At 37.4% G+C, this 22,241-nt stretch overlaps 1 protein-coding gene across 1 annotated transcript; it reads left to right on the top strand.

Moving 5' to 3' along the window:
* The first annotated feature begins 10,361 nt into the window (after positions 1 to 10,361).
* chrnb4 (cholinergic receptor, nicotinic, beta 4 (neuronal)) lies at positions 10,362 to 20,830 on the top strand. Its single transcript, XM_006779810.3, has 6 exons — positions 10,362 to 10,639; positions 14,419 to 14,564; positions 15,430 to 15,474; positions 15,701 to 15,810; positions 16,280 to 17,333; positions 19,496 to 20,830. Exons 1-6 carry the CDS (start codon positions 10,591 to 10,593, stop codon positions 19,658 to 19,660), a joined length of 1,569 nt encoding a protein of 522 aa, XP_006779873.3. The 5' UTR covers positions 10,362 to 10,590; the 3' UTR covers positions 19,661 to 20,830.
* The last annotated feature ends 1,411 nt before the right edge of the window (positions 20,831 to 22,241 follow it).

Genomic DNA, 22,241 nt, shown 5'->3' with positions numbered 1-22,241 from the left:
TCATGTTTTTTGATAAGTTTTACAATGTAATGGATAAATGGAGAGGGTTGTACCAGTCTAATTTGATAAAAGCGATCTGTGGAGCATTGCTGCTCAGTGGGGTCTGTTGTTCCTCACATGGTCTAACTAAGTAAACAGCAGCATAATCACATTCAGGCCAAAGTCTGTTTACTTTCTTGGGTACTGCTGCTTTGGCAAGAGGCAAAGGGGTTAGGTGACAGGGGTCTCATGAATGAGTGCACCATTGCTAATTTATCCATCCTAATGCTAATATAGTTTACAAGGCCAGTGAAAGGCCCTATAGATTGACAACGGGGGAAAGAAGCCCAGCTTAAATCAATTAGCTAAGAGTACAAATATCATGTAAATCATATCTCGTCTGGCCCTGGGCAACAGGCCTAAAATGGAAGGCACATGCAGCCAGAGAGCAGCACTTACTTAGTTCTGGCCAGAGTCACTCAGGTTCAGTTAAGCCACACTTGCTGTTTCAACTATCCTTTAGCTGAACTGCCACTGAAAAGTCAGGATGCTTTATTTATTCTGTATTACCAAGAGTGTGATGTTAATCCACCAAGCCTTTCTGATCTTTGTGGAACTAAACCAGGAGTTTTCACTTTTATCTGGATAATATGTCATTGTCTAAATCCTCCTCTCTGAATTGCAGAACCTTCTGAACCAGATAATCTAGCAGCCATGACCACTTTACTCATATTTACCAGCAATGAGGAAATGTATTTATGGGTTTACACTTCTCTTTCAGCATCACATTTGATTTGTCACCTCACCATTTCTACTAATTTTCTTTTCTTCAGCTATAGATGCAGCACTTTGAGGACCTTATTTTATGGTGACATTACTTTTCCTTTTGTCACATTGTGTGGATGTGGTTATGGTCACTTTATATTATTTGTTGTTTCTTTATGCTCTCATTTTTTGTCTTTCCTTTTCCATCATCCCCACCAGTTGAGGCAGATGACCATCTTCTAGGACCTGGCTTCAGATCCAGTTTTCTTACTGCTTCTCACCATCACCAAATGGTTGCGAGGAGAATTCCTGGGTTTCCAATTATAATCAGATGTTAAAATGTTGAGATGATTATGGTTATGAATCATTAAATTTAGCTAACTAAATTTAAATTGATTTATATCTCAAAGACAGAGACAAATAACATCTCACCTTAGAGTCGATTGGCCTCAGTCACCCGTTAATTCCATGCTTGGCTGCTGTAACACCATGTAACTGAAATGTGGCAGATAACACTGCAATGAGCTATTTAGTCAAAACATTGCAGTTACATTTATGTGGAATCCTAAACTAAACAGTCTACTGGCACAGCTGCCAGTACTATTTACCCACTGGGAGCGAGTGCAATGAGACACAAAACTTATAACTAATGATTTGTGGAAAACACAAACACACAGTGACTGATGGCATAAACCCTGTTGCAACCATATTTTTTTTTAAATCTTACTCGGCATGTACAGTATTTCTGCCAGCTTAACTCTGTATGGATAAAGATATGGAGTTTAGCTTTGCAGACTAAAGTAGTATAACTAAAGAACAGTTCAATCTAAAAAGTTTCTATGTATTCCATCTGCTTGCCTATCCTGTGAGTATAGCAGGAGTCATATCATACAATGACAAAAGGTGGAGACATATGGTGGCTGTGCTGAGAAGCTGTATGTGGCAGATAACATTTTCCACCAATGATTCTGATCACAGTGGAATCCTGAAGAAGTAGAGGGTCTCAAGGGGAGCAACATACCATCTGGATTCCTGTGAGCTGTGACATCCAATTTACCTCTACCTGTGGCCCAGTCAGTAACCTCTCTGTAGTGCTCACCAGTGCAGAGACAATAGCCAGAGAGATTAGATGGAGTCAAAACGGACAAGACCAACTTTTCAGCATTGTCAGATTGTGTTTAGGTGCACAGAAGATTTTATAGTAAATAAAGAAACCACTGTAGCTGACTGTATCTAATGTTTATGGAAAACCACAGGACAGTTAACCTATCAAAAATGTTCATTTAATCTGCTTGTACATGAGGAGAAATCAATTATTTAAATTATTACAAATAATTGAAATTTAATTTTAATATTAAGATGCAATGATAGGCTTAAAATGATCAAACTAAGGATAATGCATCTTTGTGCTAAGCTAGCTGGCTTGTGTCTGTAGCCTTATGACGTCCACAGTATGTCTTTTATCCTGTCTTCCTTCTCTCATCCCAACTTTTCTTGGCAGATGGCCGCCCCTCCCTAAGCCTGGTTCTGCTGGAGGTTTCTTCCTGTTAAAAGGGAGTTTTTCCTTCCCACTGTCACCAAAGTGTTTGCTCATATGATTGTTGGGTTTTTCTCTGTTTGTATTATAGTAAGGTCTACCTTACAATATAAAGCGCCTTGAGGCGACTGTTGTTGTGATTTGGTGGTGTATTTGGTGCACTCTGCTGTAAAAAAGATATTCAATTGAATTGAATTATACAATGGTTATCTAATGCAGTAGAAGTTTATAAATGCAAAAAATGCAATATCATTATTGATATTCCGAAAAAGTGTCTTTGATCTTTTATTTTTATAAATACGATTGTGTAAAAATTACACAATCAGTGCTTGCCTTATTTGCAGTGACAAATATCTCTCCATATCCCATTTTCGGCAAAAGATGTTTTAGTCCAAAAGTTACAAAATTATAGTGGTGTAATATACAAGACACACACAGGAGTAAAGCATCTACACTCTAGAGCCAGTCCACCAATAACAATTGTCCGCTCCAACCTGAGGGTATTTGCTTTCAGGTAATTGATGGATGGTTGGATTTCCATGTGGGAAATGCACCTTCACATTCAATCTGTTTCACTTATTTTGGAGTTACTACCAGCCATGCTGCCTGTGGTTAGTTGATTATCTCTGCCCTGCCTCATTAGCAGCCAGTCCAGACAGACATGCAGCAATCAGTCACTTCATCATCTGAATCCTGCCCCTTAGGATGAGATCTCTGCAGTGATGAGGGCCTCTGTGGTCTCCTGGGTACCATGGATGACCTGAAGCTGAGAGCTGAGAGGCGTCATCCTCTCAGCCTGTCTCCCTGAAGAGTTGATTTGATGGAAACCAAGACACTTAATTGAATCACAGAGACATAATCCTGACCAAATGTACAGACGTCATTAACCCAACATATCCACCGAGTAACGGCTAAAAGGATAAAACTGTGTCACGAAAGCACCAGTCATATACACATCTGTAAAATTAGTCAACTGTTCATTATATAATTAAGTTTCCAGGTAGTTCGTATTACTTGAGCTGTCTGTTTTAGTGACTGTGGTGTTTTATGGTGGCTATAGTGATGGATTTACATAGATCCAAATTTTGAGAGTTAAGTGTCCTGACAGTCATGATTAAAAATATAATTTGGGATAACATGCGCAAAAGTCATCTCTCTTTTTTGAGAATTGTATTTTTCCCATTGTGTTTAACTAACTGATAAGGAGTTTTTTTGTTTCTATGTTTGGTTTTTACCTCATCTGACACTGGACTTAATCTTGTCCTCCTAAAATGTATCCTCCCATAGGGACCACTCTCATAGTGGTATATTACCCATCTCACAAGGCGGGTCATTTCCACATCCACCATTGATAGGCACTGATTAAATCTCTGCAACTCTGACCCTACTATGAGCCCCAGGAGATGGCTTTAGCTTCCATGGTCCATAACACTAGAGATGCCCCACTCCATCATAATTATATCTAGTCAGGGCCAATGTCTCCTGTTCTTCCTGTTCAACATAAATTAGTTCAGGTGATTGAATTTTGCATCAGGATTTTTGTATGCTATGACAGGAAGAAATTTTATTTGCAAAATGAGCTAAGAGATTTAAAGAAAACCAGGACTAGGTTTTACTCAAGGACACATTGTTGATTGAGCGGCTGATATTGCTGTTCTTCTCTTTGCTGCATAATTTGGGTCTAAGATTTAAAAAGAGAGAATGTTAGCACTAGGTTTTCTGTAAATTATGTCCAATATTTGACCTTATTTTATAATTCTGTAGTTTCATATATTTTCTCTCTCCATGACTTTCTAACCACTCATTAAATGCCCGATAACATGTAGTTTATGTGGTAATCACGATTCCTCTGTCAGCTAATGTTATGCAGTGATGACCTTGGTATTTCAGTAAGTCAATCTTTATCAGTTTACAGTATTTCTGATCAGTTTCCTATGCATTTTTTATTCCTAACATGCGACTTTTGTTTGTGAGGAAACAGAAGAAAAGCTTTACCAGCAGTCTTGCAGATTTGCATGACTTTGGTTCGACTGGGCTCTTGTCTGGGAGCTTTCAGACACACCTTTCTAAACGCATTAAGATCTCATCCAGGGCAGAAAGAATTGATTCCAGTCAGCTGTGATTGTAGGGATGCATGTCAGTGAATAGTGCCATCCTATGTGATCTCACAATGACAAATGAGATCAATTTTACAGTTTTCTTAAGAGTGGAGACTCATCTAGGTGTTTTGTCATTTAAATTACAAACAGGGAGACACACAAATGTTGACATATTTGTATAGTCAGATAAATATATAACTCAGTATGTTGGGTGAACATGTGATTCTATTACGATTCTGTGCCTTTTTTTCTCTTTGTTTTTGCTTTTGGTTTTTATTTTCTGTCTAAAGATCACCAAAAAAAAAAAAAAGGCTGTAATTTATTTCAGCTTAACAACCACACATCCAGATCTGTCAGGCTCAGTAATAATTTGTGACATACAATTTGTTAAGGAAGCCTTTCAACTTTCATTCCACTTTGGTGAAGGCTAAAACGACCACACAAGCTCCTTGACTGTGGACATCAGGGGAAGGCCACCTCTAAATCAGGGGCGCAAGTGGAGATCAGAGATGGCCCAGACCAATCGATCCAGTCAAGATTTGTGGGGGTCTGTGGGGAAAAAAGACAGCAATGTAGAGTACATATTAAGTCCTGTTCTATCTGTTCGTGTCACCTAAAACCATTTATCTTCTTCTCTCCTGCTGTATGAGTCAGTGGCCATCACAGTGGCCTCATCTCCTAGCCTGTCACTGAGAAGCAGAATAAGTTAATGAACAGGCTAATCTGTCTTCTCCAGAGGCTGTTCATTAATAACTGCTCTGTCTGACAAAATAGATATGGACTGCTGAGATGAGCCCTCATACTTGCCATGTTTTGCACCAATTTCCTCTTTCTTTCAATCTATATTTTTTTTATTTGCTTTCTTGGAAAAAAGAAAACTAGACATAGGGCATGTGCAAAATATGGTCATCTACCAGAATCAGTACTAAATATAGCATGTTTTACTTAATGTACCTGACTGTAATTTTTGAAATACCTGCACTAATGATATGATAGCAGGATGTATCAATAAGTAATTAATTTCGTGGTCAGTGTGTGGTAGGTATTTGCTTCCACACAGAATTATTTTGCGGTTTTTCAGTGGTTCAGACCAAGAAAAAATTCAAAAACACTAAAGGCATGCCAGTGGCCACTCTCGAATTTTAAAGACTGGCATGTAAAAAAAACACAAGAAAACTTGCAGCATCGCCTTGATGTCCTCCATTGTTGTGTTGTGTTTGTGTCGCATAAAATGGACATACAACCATTTTCGACCACACTGCTATAATGACCCCATTACGCGGTACTCAGCTGTAATGGAAAACAACTGAAACTAAGTAGAGTCGAGTTGACTCGAGTCGAGTAGCTACTAGTGGAAAAGAGGCTTAAGTACTTTTTAAAGGGGGATTTAGGCTTTCAGTTTAGACTGAAAGTATTTGTTTAATCCAGCAATATTGCGGAATATACACCAAAGATATGGCAAGTGTAATGAAAGATGCATGATAGCATGATGTCATCCTCTGATATATTTGTAAAGATACTTGTGTATCTACATAAACGCGGTGTAGATATCTGCATACACAAAGGCTAACCGCCACAAACAGACAGGCCAAAAACTCAACTTTATTCATAGATTAGCATAACACCAAAACACCTTGCAGATGCAGATGAGCTGATCCCTTTGAGGGCAAAGAAAGTGGTTAATCGATATCCTCACATGAAGCTGAGACTCTGGTAGAGGAGCCAAGCACTCCAGGTAATGAACTGCCTGTTTGATATATATCCCTTACGGAGTGGGATTGCAGTGGAGCAACATGGTACTGCAACAGCAGCAATTCTTTGATTAGGCATTTCTCTTCCATCACGCTTCCCTGGCACACAGAAAGTCTCTCACTCACATACACTTACTGTTTGCTGATGTGTCAACATATTCACTGTCAACCTGTCATGGGGCTCACAGAGCTCATATTACATTTTAATATCGCAGAGTCAACTGTGTCAGAGGGAAGCTTTATTTTAATTTACTTGTTTTTATTTTGCATCCTTAATCTAAAATCTTAAATGCTTACCTTCTGTATAACGTTGGGAAAACATGAGGCTGTAGTTATAAAACCAAGTTCAAAGCTTAGGGATTCCTGAGCTCTTTTTCTTTTGATGTAAATGGAGAATTTGTGCCCAAAGCCCATGTAAAATGAGTCAAAAGCTACTTCATCTTTATCTGTTTAATGACTTTCCTACAATGGTTGAACCAGCCAGGAATAACCAGTGAAGTGTTAAAAGTGCTGATTACCTGCAAAACGTATTTACTTATTCTACTAATTTATTTTAAGAAATTATAATATATTATATATATAAAATATATAATATATATAAAACATTATAATTCCAAAGTGTTAAAAGTGCTGATTACCTGCAAAACTTATTTACTTATTCTACTAATTTCTTTTAAACTCCACACTAATGTAAACCCCTCAGATTTTCTTAGATACCAATTTTCTAATCTATTTAATTACTCCACAGAGAAAGTAATTTGTTACACATTACAGTACTTCCACATTACAACAATTTGTCAGCATGGCCTGAATTGTCACATATTTAACATTTAACACTTATGTAGACCCTAGGCTACAGTCCCACACACTGTCGTTAATTCATATTCTAATGAAGACATACATGCAATACTTCTTTGAGATTGATCATAAATCCAAAGCAAAGTTAAGAACAAATGCATTTCAGAGCAAATGCGGTGTCCAGGTAAAAATGGAGGCTACATTATCCTGCAAGCCTGTGTCTAATTACTGCCTTTATTACCTGTTTAAGATCAGGCTCTAGCAGCTGTGCTGTGATCTGCATTCACAGAGTTTTAGTAACACTCTGGGTTCTTTGTTAGCTTTGGGTTGGCATGCGGCCGATAGGGATGTTTGCAAAGAGATGTTGTTATCTTGCACTCTTTTGTGCAATAAAAATAAAAGTATTAATTTGTATGTATTTCTAATTTATGTAACTTAAATTAACTTTTACTTTGCAACAATACTGCGAAAAGCAAAAATCTTTAAGAAGTTAAACTAGCATGGGAGTCTGCAGCATTGTTAGGAACTCTTTGGGGTCATTCCGGGCCAGATCGTAACAGGCTCTTCTTGCCAAATATTTTTACCCCTGCTAACAGCAACAATGCTAACATACTTTTGCTGCTGTATTTGTTTACCATATATTTTAGTAGAAAACACAGAAGTACCTCTAGGAATGTTGGTCATATATTAGAATGTTGGAGAAGTTAACGTTTTGATGTTTCTTCAAGCTGAAAAGTTGCAAAAATGCATCCAGAGCCAGATATGGATATTTGTGCCAAAACAATCACTTTGTTAGTTATAAAAATATTTCATTGAAACAATCATGTCACTAGCGTGCCTAAAAAAGAATATGTGAACAAAAATCTCAGAAGTATACTTTTGTTCAAATGCTGAAGCAGTGAATTGTATAATGGCAAAGCTATTTTCTTTGTGGTTGGGCTTTTGCTTAGTGGCATTTAAACCACTGAAATGTTTTAGCTTTCTGAAGTAAAATAAATCCTTGCACTTAATGACTCACAACCACCAGAGAGGATTTCCCCCCAGGGCCTCATCATTGGAGTTAGTAAAAAGGAGCTGCCAACATCTCACTTGGTTTCCACATAGTCTATATGCCTGCATCACATAAGGTGTGACATGTGCAAACATATTGTTGTTTAGTAGACCTTCTGAGAAACTGGACCAGGACTGACATTGACATCAAACAAATGAAAAAGTTGTTACAATTTCTTTTATTTATTCTGACGTGTGACTTCTAAGCTACTTAATGAAACTTGCATATTACGCAGTACATTCATTTTGAACTGAACTCACTCTGTGTACTTAACAAAATAGTTTCTTTTTTTTCTTTTTTTCTTTTCTTGAATTAAAAAGTAAAGAAAACCCTGGAATGGTGCTAAAACCGTGTTACTTTCTGCAAACAATATTTTGGAATTAATTACTTATTTATCTTCTTTTCCATTCAAGTATAATGGATGATATTCTATTATTGATGGGAGGCTTGGCTTAAATCCAGTGTCCAAACAGCCTTCCTACTCTCCAATAAGGAATTATATTATCAATATTGAGCATTTCAGAATGTGTCCCAGTAAATTGTCATCACTTTTTAATATAATGAAGTTGTTGGCCATTTGCAAAATGAAATGGCTCATGGTTCATTTTTGTGATGTGAATGTACTGCAGTCCCTTGCATATTCAAAGTACACTATCGAAGTCTACAGTTGCGTCTAGAGTCAGAGTTCAAATTTAAGTTGGAGTCAAGGTGTTATATCTATTGACTGTTTAGTTCAGTCTTTGATGCCACAGTGTGAGCTGTAGTAATGAAAAGAGAATGTATTGGTCAAGGGTATGGCTTATAAAATGTTGCCATTTCAACTTTATTTATTCCAGTGTTCTTTTCCTCGCTGCATTTCAGGACAGCATAGTCCACAGTGAAAGCAAGAGCAAAGAAAAAACAGCAAAAATGTGAAAAGATCACCTGAAGAGTCTGACCTTATCAACATGTTTAACAAAAGGACAAAGACTCACTGAGGTAAAACAGTACAAACTTATATTTTATGCTTGCAAACCAATGCATATACTTTAAACTGTTATATACATACATATATACATATGTACATTTTACATCAGAAAAATTTCTTTCCAAGTAGTGTATTTCCACAAAGATATATCTGCTAATTTAAATATGAACGTAACCTCATCACATAAAAATAAAATATTTAATTTCTATCTTGCAGCCGTTGTTATTTGTTAATTTCGTTAACTATGAAGACAAACTTGCACTTGTACACTTGAAACTTGCTATGGTAGCTATTATATCACAGTGACCATCATTTATAAGTTTAACATGCTCTCTAGTTTAGTAATTCATCTCTAAGTTCACACTTAGTCAAAAGATCAAGAGTGCATTGTTTCAAGTCTCTGTCTGAAAAAAATAGCAATCAAAGCACTATTGTGAAACTTCAGAAATGTATCAGTGCAGAATACAAAGTGTGATATTTAAGAAAACATTTATTTTCTGCATGTACAGTTGGTGTACTTGGTCTAACATATGATTTAATAAAAACAAGTGAACAAACTGTTCAGTCCATGGCCCTCTCCCCGTCAGCCTGATAAAAACAAGAGAGGGTCAAAACCTAATCAGGCCCTATTGATCTGCTTGCACTGATCCAGTCCAGAAGTCTTTGGACTTTAAATTTATAATCCTCGGATGGTCCTTGGGGCTGTTCTTCATGCCTGATACAGTTCCTTTGCTGGTCATTATAATGAGGCTTTAAGCAGCTCGGTGACTGTAAATCTGCTACGCTAAGATTGCATTGCTTCAGATCTGACTGGACCTCACCTCGGTAAATCTCACACACAGAACCGGAGAATAATTTACGGCTCTTCCGCACAGTCGCCAGTGCAGCGCGAAGTCAGCAAATGATCCCACGACACCGACACTGTCAAATTATGTTGCGGGTTTGGAAGAGTATTAAGTCCAAAATATCAACATCTGTAGTTGGATGCTTGAGAAAATATTACTGAGACTGACTGAGACTATTAGTGCTGTTAGTCACATAGGTGTGAATGCTGAAATCAGCCTATTTTCCCCTCATGCTTCTGTCTGCGGAAAAGCTTTAATCTTTAAAAGATGAAAAAAGGTTTCTTTGAGTATGTTTTTCCTGTAATTCGCGGAGATACTGACTAACATGGAGCCTATTAATTAGGGCGCAGGTGAAACAGAGATTAAATAAATACATTTGGGTCGTTATGCTGACATTACTGGTTCAATATAACTGCCCTCTAATTACCTATTATCTGAAATCGCTCCAGAGCTGGTGTAAACTTGAAGTAACTGATCACAGATCGGTTACAGGCAGCGGCACAGGACAGGCGATCTGGATGAGTTGCAAGTGAGAGCAGCAGCGCACTAGAGCAGGTTGATCCTTTTTGGCGGAGGGCAAAGTCCTAGTTGCCGCTGTGGTCCCAAATGGGGGCTTTAGTGGATTTCAAAGCTGGATTGTTACGAAAGAACTTCACTATGTGACAGGAGACACCGCGCTGTGATGATAAAGTGACTAAATCTCACGCTTGTAGAATCCGGCATGTCCGAAAGCTTTGCTACGGAACAGCGCAGCTTTGAGTCTTCATCACTGACGACGGACCAGATGGTACCGTAAACATGAGTCGCGCACTCTCGATCCTCGCTTATCTTCTGCCTTTGATTCATTGTAAGTGTGTTTTCCCCTTTCATTTCTGTGACTTAAGTAGCAATTTAAAATATTTAACACTTGCTACTGTGTGTGCGTCACCGCCAAATGTATCTCCCTGTTGAGGAAACTACAAAAGAGTGTATGCTTTTATTGTCCAAAAGTAGAATTTTCAATGCATAAACTCGTTTAGGCTATTTTCAAGTCACCTTTTGATTATTTTTTAAAAACCAATATTTCTGTAGAAGACATAGATAGCTAAGATTTTTAAATGTAGCTGAAATATGATATGAATCTATCTATCTATCTATCTATCTATCTATCTATCTATCTATCTATCTATCTATCTATCTATCTATCTATCTATCTGTTTTAAAATACCTGGTTTGGGGGTCACAACCAGTACCATCCATGCAGTAAGGTCGTTTTTTTGTTTTTTTTTTAAACAATTATAACATTAGAGAATTATAGGAAACAATTATTTATCGAATATTTTTGGTTCACACTTTATGTTACAGGATTTGGCGCCATATTATTGCATTTATGAGATAATTCTTTAAGTGTGTCCTAGAAACAAAATGCTTCCCCCCCCCCCCCCCCCCCCCCTTCTTGCCATTTATATCATATTAGTATATTATGTCATATCTAATAGTATATAAACCACAGCTGTCTTTGGCTCTCCGTTTTGTTGTTGCTGTTGTTTTTAAACTGATTAGATCAAGGTTCCAACTCCATTACAATGTAAAGTAATGGGTTTTAAAGGTGTGCTGCACCAAATGACCTTTATCAACTCCAAAACAGCTTACAAATTTGTTTAACATGCCTGACCTCATTTTCAATCAGTGTAGCGTCAACACTATTAATTTCCCACATTAAACCTGCATGCACATACACACTTTAGATGCTATTCACAGCAGCTGCCGACAGTTGGTCTGGCTCAAGCAGTCTTTAGGTCTGAGGAAGAAGGAACTTGTTTGAGTTTGGCTTCCAAGAACTTTGAACCACATACCATCTGCTCAGTGGTGGTATGGAAGTCCTGCTGTGGTGAATAGGATCTTGGTCGAGTGTCTGATAAAGGCACAGTCATGGTATTATTCAATGACCTGTGGGGGATAGACTGATATTACGCCACACCTTGCAAAGCTGCAGGAGTCTGTGAGTTGATGATGACACACACAGCTGGATACTGTTTCTAAAACCACACACCGTCATCACATGTAGCTGCAAGAAAAAGTCTTGGAAAAGGATTGCTGAACTGGCTACACATAAAGTGCCTAAACTAATAAACCATGTACCCTTGTGCTCTCAATATCGTTATTAAACACATCATGTAACAACAGCAAGAGACTTTCTGAATTTTCAGGACAAAAGTCAATTAATTTATACTTAATTCTTAGAATAATATTGCATAAGAAAAGTGTAAAAGTGGGCTTATTTATTTGTAATTTATTACGAGACATATACCTAAATCTTTTCTACAGGTCTATCTGTTTATTTGCAATTCAGGTTAACAAAAAATGACCCTGTTTATGAGACTTTTGAGAGGAATTTTGGACAATATGTCACTACAATGCTGTTTGGTGCAGCTGTATTTCTAGGATGTTTTAACAGCCCTTGTTAGGTCAGCCCTCAGCATCTCAGTTGGATTAAGGTCGGGTCAGGGCTTTGATTTTACTATTCCAAAATATGGATTTTTTTTCTCCATCATTCTGTTTTAGGCTCACTGTCTTGTTGCATTACCCACACTGAGTTTCAGGTCATGAACTTCTGCCCTGACATTCACCTAAAAATCTTGAACAAAGGATAGGATAGGATAATAAAGAAATCCCAAATCATGAAGTGTTCCACCATGATTGTGGTGCACATTTTTTCCTCCAAAGAAAATGTAAACTTTGTCTCATTGCTCTCATTGGTGACATTGTCTCAGTTAAATTTCCAGATAAGTGTTTGCCATCTTGTTAAGAGGTGTAAAGTTTTAAAACTGTTTTTTATTATTTTGAGAGTAGTGTGGCAGTCTTTTATTCGAGTGGAGATTTCTGTATTTTATTGATTTTTTTGCTGCTACTGTTTTTTCACATTTGGTGCAATCTTTGCTCCTTAGGATCTCCTAAGGAGAATACCATTTGTAGACCATTTATCTACCTGTCAATAACTGAATGCTCAGGTCTTTAGAACAGCTTTTGTAGACTTTCCAGCTTTGTGTATCCCTATAATGCCTCTTTTAAAGTGCTGTGAAAAACCGAACTCCCAATAAGCCTTAGAAGAAGTAATCAGCACAGAAGTGCAAATACTTTTTCTTGCCCTGAATGTTAATGATTAGTCAGTGTGTTCGATGAATTACCAGCCATTGTAAGCTATCAGTTTAGGCAGATATATTTTTGTGGCTTTTATTAATATCTGACTACATTTTATGAAAAATAAACGCAAAGACTTACTATTTGAACCATGAATTTTGCCCTTGTAGTTAGTGATAAAAGCAACAAGTTTTCTTCAATGAGCACATTAGTACAAGTCTTGCTTTCCTAGAGCATTCGCTGCACATAAGTCAAGTCAGCAACTCCAAACCTTGTGGGGACATCAATAACCAGCTGCAAGTAAAGAAAATAGACGAGCTAGTCTTACACGTATCCTTTCTGCTTCAGAAGAGAACTGACCATCTGTTTTAATCAGCCTTGCCTTCACACTTTACTTAGACATTATTTATCAGGAATAGGAGTGAAGGCTGAGTTCATGTGTTGGAATTCATAGTTTATTTTTGCTTAAAATACACATTTGTGGTTTGCTTTAAGCAAAGCTGTTACAAAAGCACAGTTATTAACATGCTGTGAAAATATCTGCCCTTCTACAAAATGTGATTACCTTTTTGGGAAATGACTTTTTGGGACTTTGTGACATTTTTATGTAATTTCCAGTAAACCCCAACCTTCCTAGTTTACATATTTGGGTGTTAATAATTGTGCTTTTGCTTCATGTTTGCTTAAAGCAAACCCACAGATGTGTAATTCTACCTTCCTTAAAAATTAAACATGCTGTGCTGTGACTGAAGCAATCCTCATTTATCTCGCTTAGAATTTCAGAGTTTAAGCAAGTACTTAAGTCATGTTAATCCAAAAAGACCCCCCCAAAAAACAAAAAACAGGAGTGTGGTTAGATTAGTGTTAAAGCTGGAAGGTATCTAACAATATATATAGTAAGTGTGTTCATGCCAGGGTGGTAGATTGTGTATTGTGGCACCATCAGTTCAAGCACTTTTACTAAAAACACAAAACCAATCACATCCCAAATCTTCAACTTCCCATTAAACAGTGTAGCTTTCATGTGTGAGGTTTTATAGAAACCTAACAAACTTAAAAATACAAGCTTTTAACACAGTTTTAAAAGAAATCTTTCGATTTACACTTCTTTTTTCTATGTTTTGTTTCTAAATACTGTACACTGAAAGTACTGGCTATTCACAACAATAATAGAGAAAAATGAATCTCTCTTTTCACCTAAAATGCCCATTTCCTACTACAATGTAGTCTTAATTTAAATAAGGTATTTTTGTCTTTAACTGATTTGTGTATTACACTGTATATTGTAGATTATTTATAATGTAATATATCTTTATAAAATATAAGTATTTAAAAAAAATGTGATCTCATTCATTCCTCTTTATTATTGATCTAAAGCTGTTAAAGATTATTTTCCAATCTCTGTTTGAGATTATAGTCTCTCCATTTTATTGGGATTAAGTTGTCTGGACAGAGATGAGGTGGATGTGTGTACATAAATGTTGAAGAAAAGTGTGATGTCACCAGGTAGCAGCAGCGCTGACTCCGAAGAGCGGCTCATGAACTGGCTGCTGGGAAAAGATCGCTACAATCCCCTCATTCGCCCAGCTGTCAACAGAACCGAGAGAGTCACAGTAAAGCTGCAAGTGTCTCTGGCACAGCTCATCAGTGTGGTAAGTGTGTACTCTAGCCTATTGTTAAGAAGTATGTATACATATTTACATTTCTATGTTAGAGACTTTGTGATGGTGACACAACAGGATATAAAGAGAAATTAAGTGTGAAAGATGAATAGAAAGCACACAGCAAGAGACAAAAAAAAAGAGCTTTGAGGAAGTAGTTAATTAAAGAGCAAGCTCTGCTGAAGAGCCATAGCTCTAAATGGATGGATGAAGCTGAGGATAGATCTGGTCAGCCGTGATGTCTGCCTCTGTCATGTCCAGATTGAAACTTCAGCACATTGGATTAAAAGGGGCCATAAAACTGTTTTGGCCACAGTGATAGAGGCTCTTCTCTGATTTACAGTGGAGGGTCCTCCCAGCTGCAGACTAAAGCAGCAAGGCTCGTTCACGGCTTCTGTTTATGAGTTTGCATTGTACCCCTTGGGGTAATTACCATTTGGTGTCACTTTATTGGAAGTGTATGTCACGGCAATTTGATGACAGTGCAATCAAAAACATGTTAACAAGCAATCTGAGATGAAAGGAGTGTTTCAGTGCAGTTCTTTTTTTAAAGGTTACTTTTAACCAGATGCCAGAGTAAACATGACAGTAAACAGGAAGGTCCAACCATGACTCAAATCAGTATAGGACTTTCTTTATTTTTTAAATAAAATTGCAGAAGCATATAATTTCCAGTTTTTGTTTAAATATTATTATACCCCAATAGGTCTTCAGCTCTTCATGTTTTAATTAAATAAAACAAAAATATAAAAAGAGTAAATGTCATACACGAGTTCCTACTTCTCTAGGGCCAGTGTCTGGGTCTTAAACTTGTATTACCAATATAGGTAATTTTCCCCTAATATTTCATTTTCAGAATGAAAGGGAACAGATCATGACCACAAATGTTTGGCTCACTCAGGTAGGTGTGATGAAGCATTTTGTCTTGTACTGAGTGAGAATGTGTGTTAAATGTCCTTCATCTTGAACTTGAATCGTATCCGTATCCATTCTTCCTCTCTCTATGTGGAACAAACCGCTTCTGTAATTGTGCCCCAAACATAATTTACAGATAATGTAGCATGTAATTATAAATGAACTGCTATTGGGAAAGTGCACTGAATGCTTGGGTCCCTCTGTCTCTCCAGCACTGGGTGGACTACAGGTTGTCATGGGATCCTGCACAGTATGAAGGTATTGTCAAACTGCGCATTCCCTCCAGACATGTGTGGCTTCCGGATATTGTCCTGTACAACAAGTAAGCTCGGCTGACTTCTCAGTTTGTATTTTGAGGAGAGTTTCTGTCTGCACATTGCTGGTGTTAAATAAAAAAGATATTATTAATTTGTAAAATACTTGTAAATATCCTCTGATGCCCTTATCAAACATTTTGGATGGAACTGTAACAGCGTTATTGTAAAATGAATAAATAAAGTGAAAAAAAGTGAAAAGTCAGTCATATCATAGAGTTATATTTCATGTTTTCACCCTCCTGGTTTCTGTCCTCTATCAATATATTTACTGGCTTTCTGCATTAATGAATGTCTATGCATTTGCTTTAGTGATTAACTGAATCTTTAACAATTATCTTCTTATTAAAAATAATTAATGCCACTATTACACATTATTAAAAATAGCTTTACCATAAATTTCTATAATTTTGATAATTATAGCTTTAAAGGCCAATTTATATGCTGTTTTCTTTCTATTTCCTCTTGTTCTCATAGTGCTGACGGAACCTATGAGGTAACGGTGTTCACTAATGTCATCGTCCTTTTCAACGGCAGCATCGAATGGCTTCCTCCGGCTATCTATAAAAGCGCCTGTAAAATCGAAGTCAAACATTTTCCCTTTGACCAGCAGAACTGCACTCTCAAGTTCAGATCTTGGACATATGACCACACAGAGATTGACCTGATCTTAAAGTCTGAGATGGCTAGTATGGATGATTTTACTCCCAGTGGAGAGTGGGATATCTTAGCTCTGCCAGGGAGACGGACTGTCAACCCTCTGGATCCCACTTATGTGGATCTGACATATGACTTTATCATTAAGCGGAAGCCACTTTTTTATACCATAAACCTCATCATTCCATGTGTTTTGATCACCTCTTTGGCCATTCTAGTCTTCTACTTGCCTTCAGACTGTGGAGAGAAGATGACCCTGTGCATTTCTGTACTTCTGGCCCTCACCGTGTTCCTGCTTTTAATCTCAAAGATTGTTCCTCCAACATCATTAGATGTTCCCCTGATTGGCAAATACCTGATGTTCACCATGGTCCTGGTGACCTTCTCCATCATCACCAGTGTGTGCGTGCTCAACGTGCACCACCGCTCTCCTAGCACCCATACCATGCCTTCTTGGGTCAAGCTGATATTTCTTGAGAAATTGCCTGCCTTACTCTTCATGAGGCGCCCTCATAACAAGTCTGCACGCCAAAGATTGCGTCAGCATCGATGCTTAAGAGCTAAAAGAACCATTTTGGGCTTGGGATATCCAGTTGCATCCAAGACAGATATCACCATGTCAGCTTCTGCGCTGCTGTCTTCAGACTCTGCCTTCTCTACACCAGGACACAAAAATATAACTCCTCCAGCAGGATACAGTCACTCCTATAGGAAGGGAGAGCAGCGCTCTACTGATTTCCTTCCCACTAGTTTCACATCCACCCAGGACTTCCAACACAGGGACAACTCAGACTGGGCTGCTGATATCCAGGAGGCAGTGAATGGGGTGTGCTTTGTGGCTGAGCACATGATGGGAGATGATGATGATCAGAGTGTATGTATACTTTTTGTAGCACAAATTTCACCTGGCTATTATTTCATATTCTATATAGTGACTGTAGCTATTTTAATATTTATTACTATAGCAATATGTATACAGTATAACTCGTTGGCTTTTTGAGTGTGTATTGTGCAGTCCCTTGTGAGCCTTAAAATATTAAGCATAAGCATGCTTAGTACTTGCCAGTTCTACAGCTGTCTTACCATTTATATAAAAAGATATTTTCCTTGTACAATTAAGAGTCATGATAGTGTAATTAAAAAGGATCAACAAGGCTCTAACACAAAAGGTCAAGTTCAATGTCTCAGCTTAACTCAGGTGAAGCCTAGCAGACGTCTGCTGTCAGTTACTGTATGTATTGGCAATCCAGCTGTTACTCAAAGGCCTCCCCCATTAGAATGCAAACTTTATCAACTTAACCTGATGAATTATTAAAAATAATACAGAAAATACTTTGTCATGGACTCATAACTTAGCCAGCGACAGAGACCAATTATTTTGGGTCCAGACTGTAAGCATAGTTTTTGCTCTAAACTTGTGCATTTAGGATCTTATTAGATTTTTCTTTAAAATCCCCAGAGTTTAACATTTGGGCTGGACCCAGAAGGCAATTAGCTTAGCTTACCATGTGTGGCAGCAGAAGTAAACAACTTGGGCCCTAAAGTTTAAATATCTACCTACAAAGAAATTTACAAATAAGGTGAAGTTTTTAAGTTTACTCTGGTTGCATATGTTAATATCATAAAAGAGACAATCGGTTGTAAGCTCTGCGCTGTAAAGATGTCACGAGCAACAACAGTGCAACAGTGACAAGGCAACCTGTGGAGAAACTTGACTGATGTGGATGCGCAACGGAATGTGATGTTTTTAACTGAGTTGAGGTTTTGTTTTGAGTCTGCTAACATTTCAGCATTTAATAACCAGCTGAGCGTCTTTGTTGTCGGCATCTAGAAGAGCTTTATATTGTCCTTTTTTCAAAACATTCTTAATCAGGAGAGTAAAAAGGTGAAAAAACATACACCATAAATCATAATGCAGGCGTAGACCTCAGAAATCCATTTGTTGACTAACTAAGCTAACCTATCTAGATATTGATCTGTTCACAGCATGGGTTTATAATGCTAACAAAAAGAGTGATATAAAGGTGACATTTCTGACAGTCCACATATGCGTGTTACTTTTGGAACAAATGACACAGAATTTACATGCAGATAAATATAACTTTATAAGTTTAGTTTATACTAATCTTTGTATGTGAAGTGGATGCTTAGATTTCATGTGATAGAAAGACTCATGCATTTGTTATTCTCTTTATTGGAATAACATGATGGTCCTGATGGGCCTCTGTTGTGGGAATAGCATCACCATCAATCTGTCTACAGTGCCATTATTGCTATCACCAGTTTTGCCTGGGGAAATAACGTTAGTTCAACCACATTTATTATGAAGCTAATTGCAGTCTACCTCCAATTCATTCATTAGGTGAGGTAAACAGAATATGGAACTAATTAGGTGGTTTGCTTTTTTTTGTTGTTGTTATATATAATATATCAGGTGTCAGATGCCAGCACGTAGCCTGGTCACAATAAACTGGGTCACAGCCATTTGTACTCAAATTATAACATTTTCCTCACACTCCAGGACGCTTGAGGTGTAGGAGAGAAAACTACTAACCCTAAGTAGTGGCTGTAACTCACCAAACTGAAGGCAGATTTTGATTTTATCATTCACTTTCTCCCTTCAAATCAATAGATACCAGCAAATCAATAACAGATCAATAGGGAGGAAACCAGGAATGAGAAATAGCTCGTTTCAAAAACCACTACGGACAGCACTGATGATGAGGTGAAAGGGTCAATAGATATTCCAATGTACAGAATGCAGCACTATGGAGACCGATCCTTTAAGGGTTTTACCTTGTTGCATGAAATGCATGAAGAAATGTTTTATAGAATATAATGTTTTCCATTAAAACTAACAAGCATTTGCTTTTTTTTAATTTATTGTCTTCATTTGGTTTCTATATTTCAACACGTTCTATCAGTATTAATTAATCTTACTGCTCTGCAATATTATACTTTGAAAAAAATATCAGCATGAAGAACCATGTACATTGACTAACTGAAATTATTTTATTGATTTCTGTGTTTTTGCAGGTTATAGAGGACTGGAAGTATGTGGCCATGGTAGTGGATCGTCTGTTTCTGTGGATCTTTGTGATAGTGTGTGTGGTGGGAACCCTGGGCCTGTTTCTCCAGCCTCTTTTCCAGAGTCAGATTGTTGCCAACCATGTGCCCAGTTCGGACATTCCTCGCATTTGATCCTCGTACAGAAAGACTGAGCTACTTCAGGGTTTTCATAAGAAACTGTGCTATTAGGACAATATTATGTATGAGGGTATAGAGGCTAGTAAAAATTTTGATGTCTTTTTAGTTTTTGCTTAGCACTGTGCTGGCAGGTAACAGAATCACTGATACAATGTCGTCTGTGCCAAATCGTACCCAGAGGGTTTGATAAAGTACTTGTAAACATGTAAGGTATGGTACAAAATAAATAAAAGCCACTTATTATCATATAGTATTTAAAACAATATGCCCTAAAACAATAAATCACCCAATATTTTAAGGAATAGTTACATTTGCATATGTTAAAATGCAGCATTATTACACTGAGGTTGTTTCTCTTAGGCCGCTAATTCTTCAAAGGATGTCTGCAGAGTTGGACTGAGTGTAGCTTTCACTGCACTGAAGTATGCTGAACTGTTGCAGTAATATACATAATGTGATAAATATACTGTATGACTGCTCTCAGATGTAGTGTGACCTGTCATCTGTGTTACTGTGTCACTGAAATACAATAAAGAGCTGTGTGCTCTTTTAGTTTGATTAAATGCATGAAATTGCCTATAAAGTCTTAAAGATGTCAGGGTTTTGCCAATGTGCTTATTTAATCTGTACTGCTGGTGATAAAGATCAGAGCCAATGAGTTCATTTAGGGTGAGCAAGTTAGGATGGTTTATCATATAGATAAAACAGTTGTTCACTCTCAGTGCAAAAAAAAGCAAGACAACGCAAAAAAATACTGACACAACAAAACTTTTAGAGCTGGTCTTTATTGTGGTACTTTCCATAGCCACTCCATAGCACTGACATGTAACTGTTAGTAACTATTTCTCCTAAATTTATATATATATCAAGGGTCTAAATAAACAAAAAAAAAGAGATACTCTAGAATTAGTTTGTTTCATGCTGCAGTAATATGAAGGCTCATGTGTGCATTGACACTAAAAGCACCAAATCTTTGATAAGTGCTCATTTTTACAGATGGGCAATTGTTAGCACACACATAAATGGAATAAAACAAAGCAGACAAACGCAACCTACACTAACACACAAATGAAACGACACAACGCTTACAGCTCACTAAACAGCGCTGAGTGTGCTCATTAAAGGTTCTGCAGACTTTGAGTATTTTGTGAGCCATGCATGTAAATCAAGAGATAGCAATAAACATCTGTGTTTATGGATCGACTGGCTTTATTTTAATCTTAGTTTACAGTTTTTCCAAATGGTTAACTGTTTTTTTCATGCGCCTGTTAACTTCCATTTATTATTGAAGCGGGATGTTGCAATTCCACGGCACATATCCATAAAAAATATTTCTTCTGGTTCAGACCAAAGAAAAAAAACTGCAGGAGTTTTGTTTTCAACAATCATTCCCAAGCCTTATGTCAGCAGTTTTTTGTCATTAGGATACATAACTGGTATATGCAAATATATTTAGCAGAGTATTTATTTTAATGCTTGTGTCTCCCAAGAGGATTTAATACACTGCAGTCCTCAAAAAGGCAAAGATCCACTCTTGAATTCTTAAATTCAACTTCAGTCTGTTTTTTTTTAATAAACTGATTTAGTTTATGACTGATTTCGAGATATTTATCATTAAAGATGATTTGTTGAATTACCCAAGCCTTGGTTAAAGCTTTCTATGTGTAGAATGTGTACAAATTCTGCTCTACCTGAATAAAACTTTCTGAAGGTCACTTGAAAATATACTATATAATCCTGTATTAATTCCCAGGACTCACTTTTCTTTCCATTGAAACCAAAAAAAGCTGAAATGAAATCAAACAGTATCCCTGGCCCTGATATAAATTCATTCATCTCAAAGTATATACAGGAGGTTAGAGGTCAGCTGAAAAGAAGGTCTGAATGACAGACCCACTGGGAAACACAGCTGGGCAAAATGAAAAATACAACAAATCTGGACAGCTAGAAAGAAGAAGAAGGAAAAAAAATGAAGGACAGAACTCTATCCCAACTGAGTATCTGACAAACTCAAACCCAGCGGCACAGAGGCTATTGAACTTGCTTGAATGTAGCTTGTTAATTCGATATGAAAGTCTGTGAGGGGAAAATTTGTGTGAACACCACCTGGGTCAACTGTCTGCCAAAAATGTTTGCTTCACAGCGCCCAGACATGACAGAAACATGACATAAAATGTTTTTTAACTAAACAAAATTCATCTGATTGTGATTTAACTGTTGTTATATAACTGGCACAGAATGGGTGGGGGAGGGGGGGGGGGTGTCAACTCATGGAATAAATAAATACACATATTTCCAGAGAGATAATTTCAGTTGGATCTGTTGCTGTTTGGGGTGATGTGACTGTGTGTCAGACATGAAGGACAATGGCTATTAAGTCTTGGGAAGCTGAACAACCAATGGTGTGACTGGAGGTGAAAAATTTGCACCACTCAACATTTTACCCCTGTTTTACTCGATTAAGTCGCTATATTCTGCATATTTTGTATTATTATTTTTGCAGTGCATGGCTCCTGACTGTGACTGGTTGTATGCCTCTGTGTGGCTCTGCCTCCCTCACTCGCTCGCTCCCTCT

This window comes from Neolamprologus brichardi, chromosome 1 (assembly GCF_056152115.1).
Source record: "Neolamprologus brichardi isolate AB-2024 chromosome 1, ASM5615211v1, whole genome shotgun sequence".
NCBI lineage: Eukaryota > Metazoa > Chordata > Actinopteri > Cichliformes > Cichlidae > Neolamprologus > Neolamprologus brichardi.
The sequence above is the reverse complement of the archived record's forward strand: the minus strand, read 5'-3'. Positions and strand labels throughout refer to the sequence as shown.

What these genes read in the sequence shown, in the direction of transcription:
- chrnb4 (XM_006779810.3), top strand. Translation starts at nt 10,591, where the DNA reads ATGAGTCGCGCACTCTCGATCCTCGCTTATCTTCTGCCTTTGATTCAT. An exon ending in TCTTCTGCCTTTGATTCATT is followed by an intron (nt 10,640 to 14,418) that starts GTAAGTGTGTTT and finishes TGATGTCACCAG; the next exon opens with GTAGCAGCAGCGCTGACTCC. An exon ending in GAGATGATGATGATCAGAGT is followed by an intron (nt 17,334 to 19,495) that starts GTATGTATACTT and finishes GTGTTTTTGCAG; the next exon opens with GTTATAGAGGACTGGAAGTA.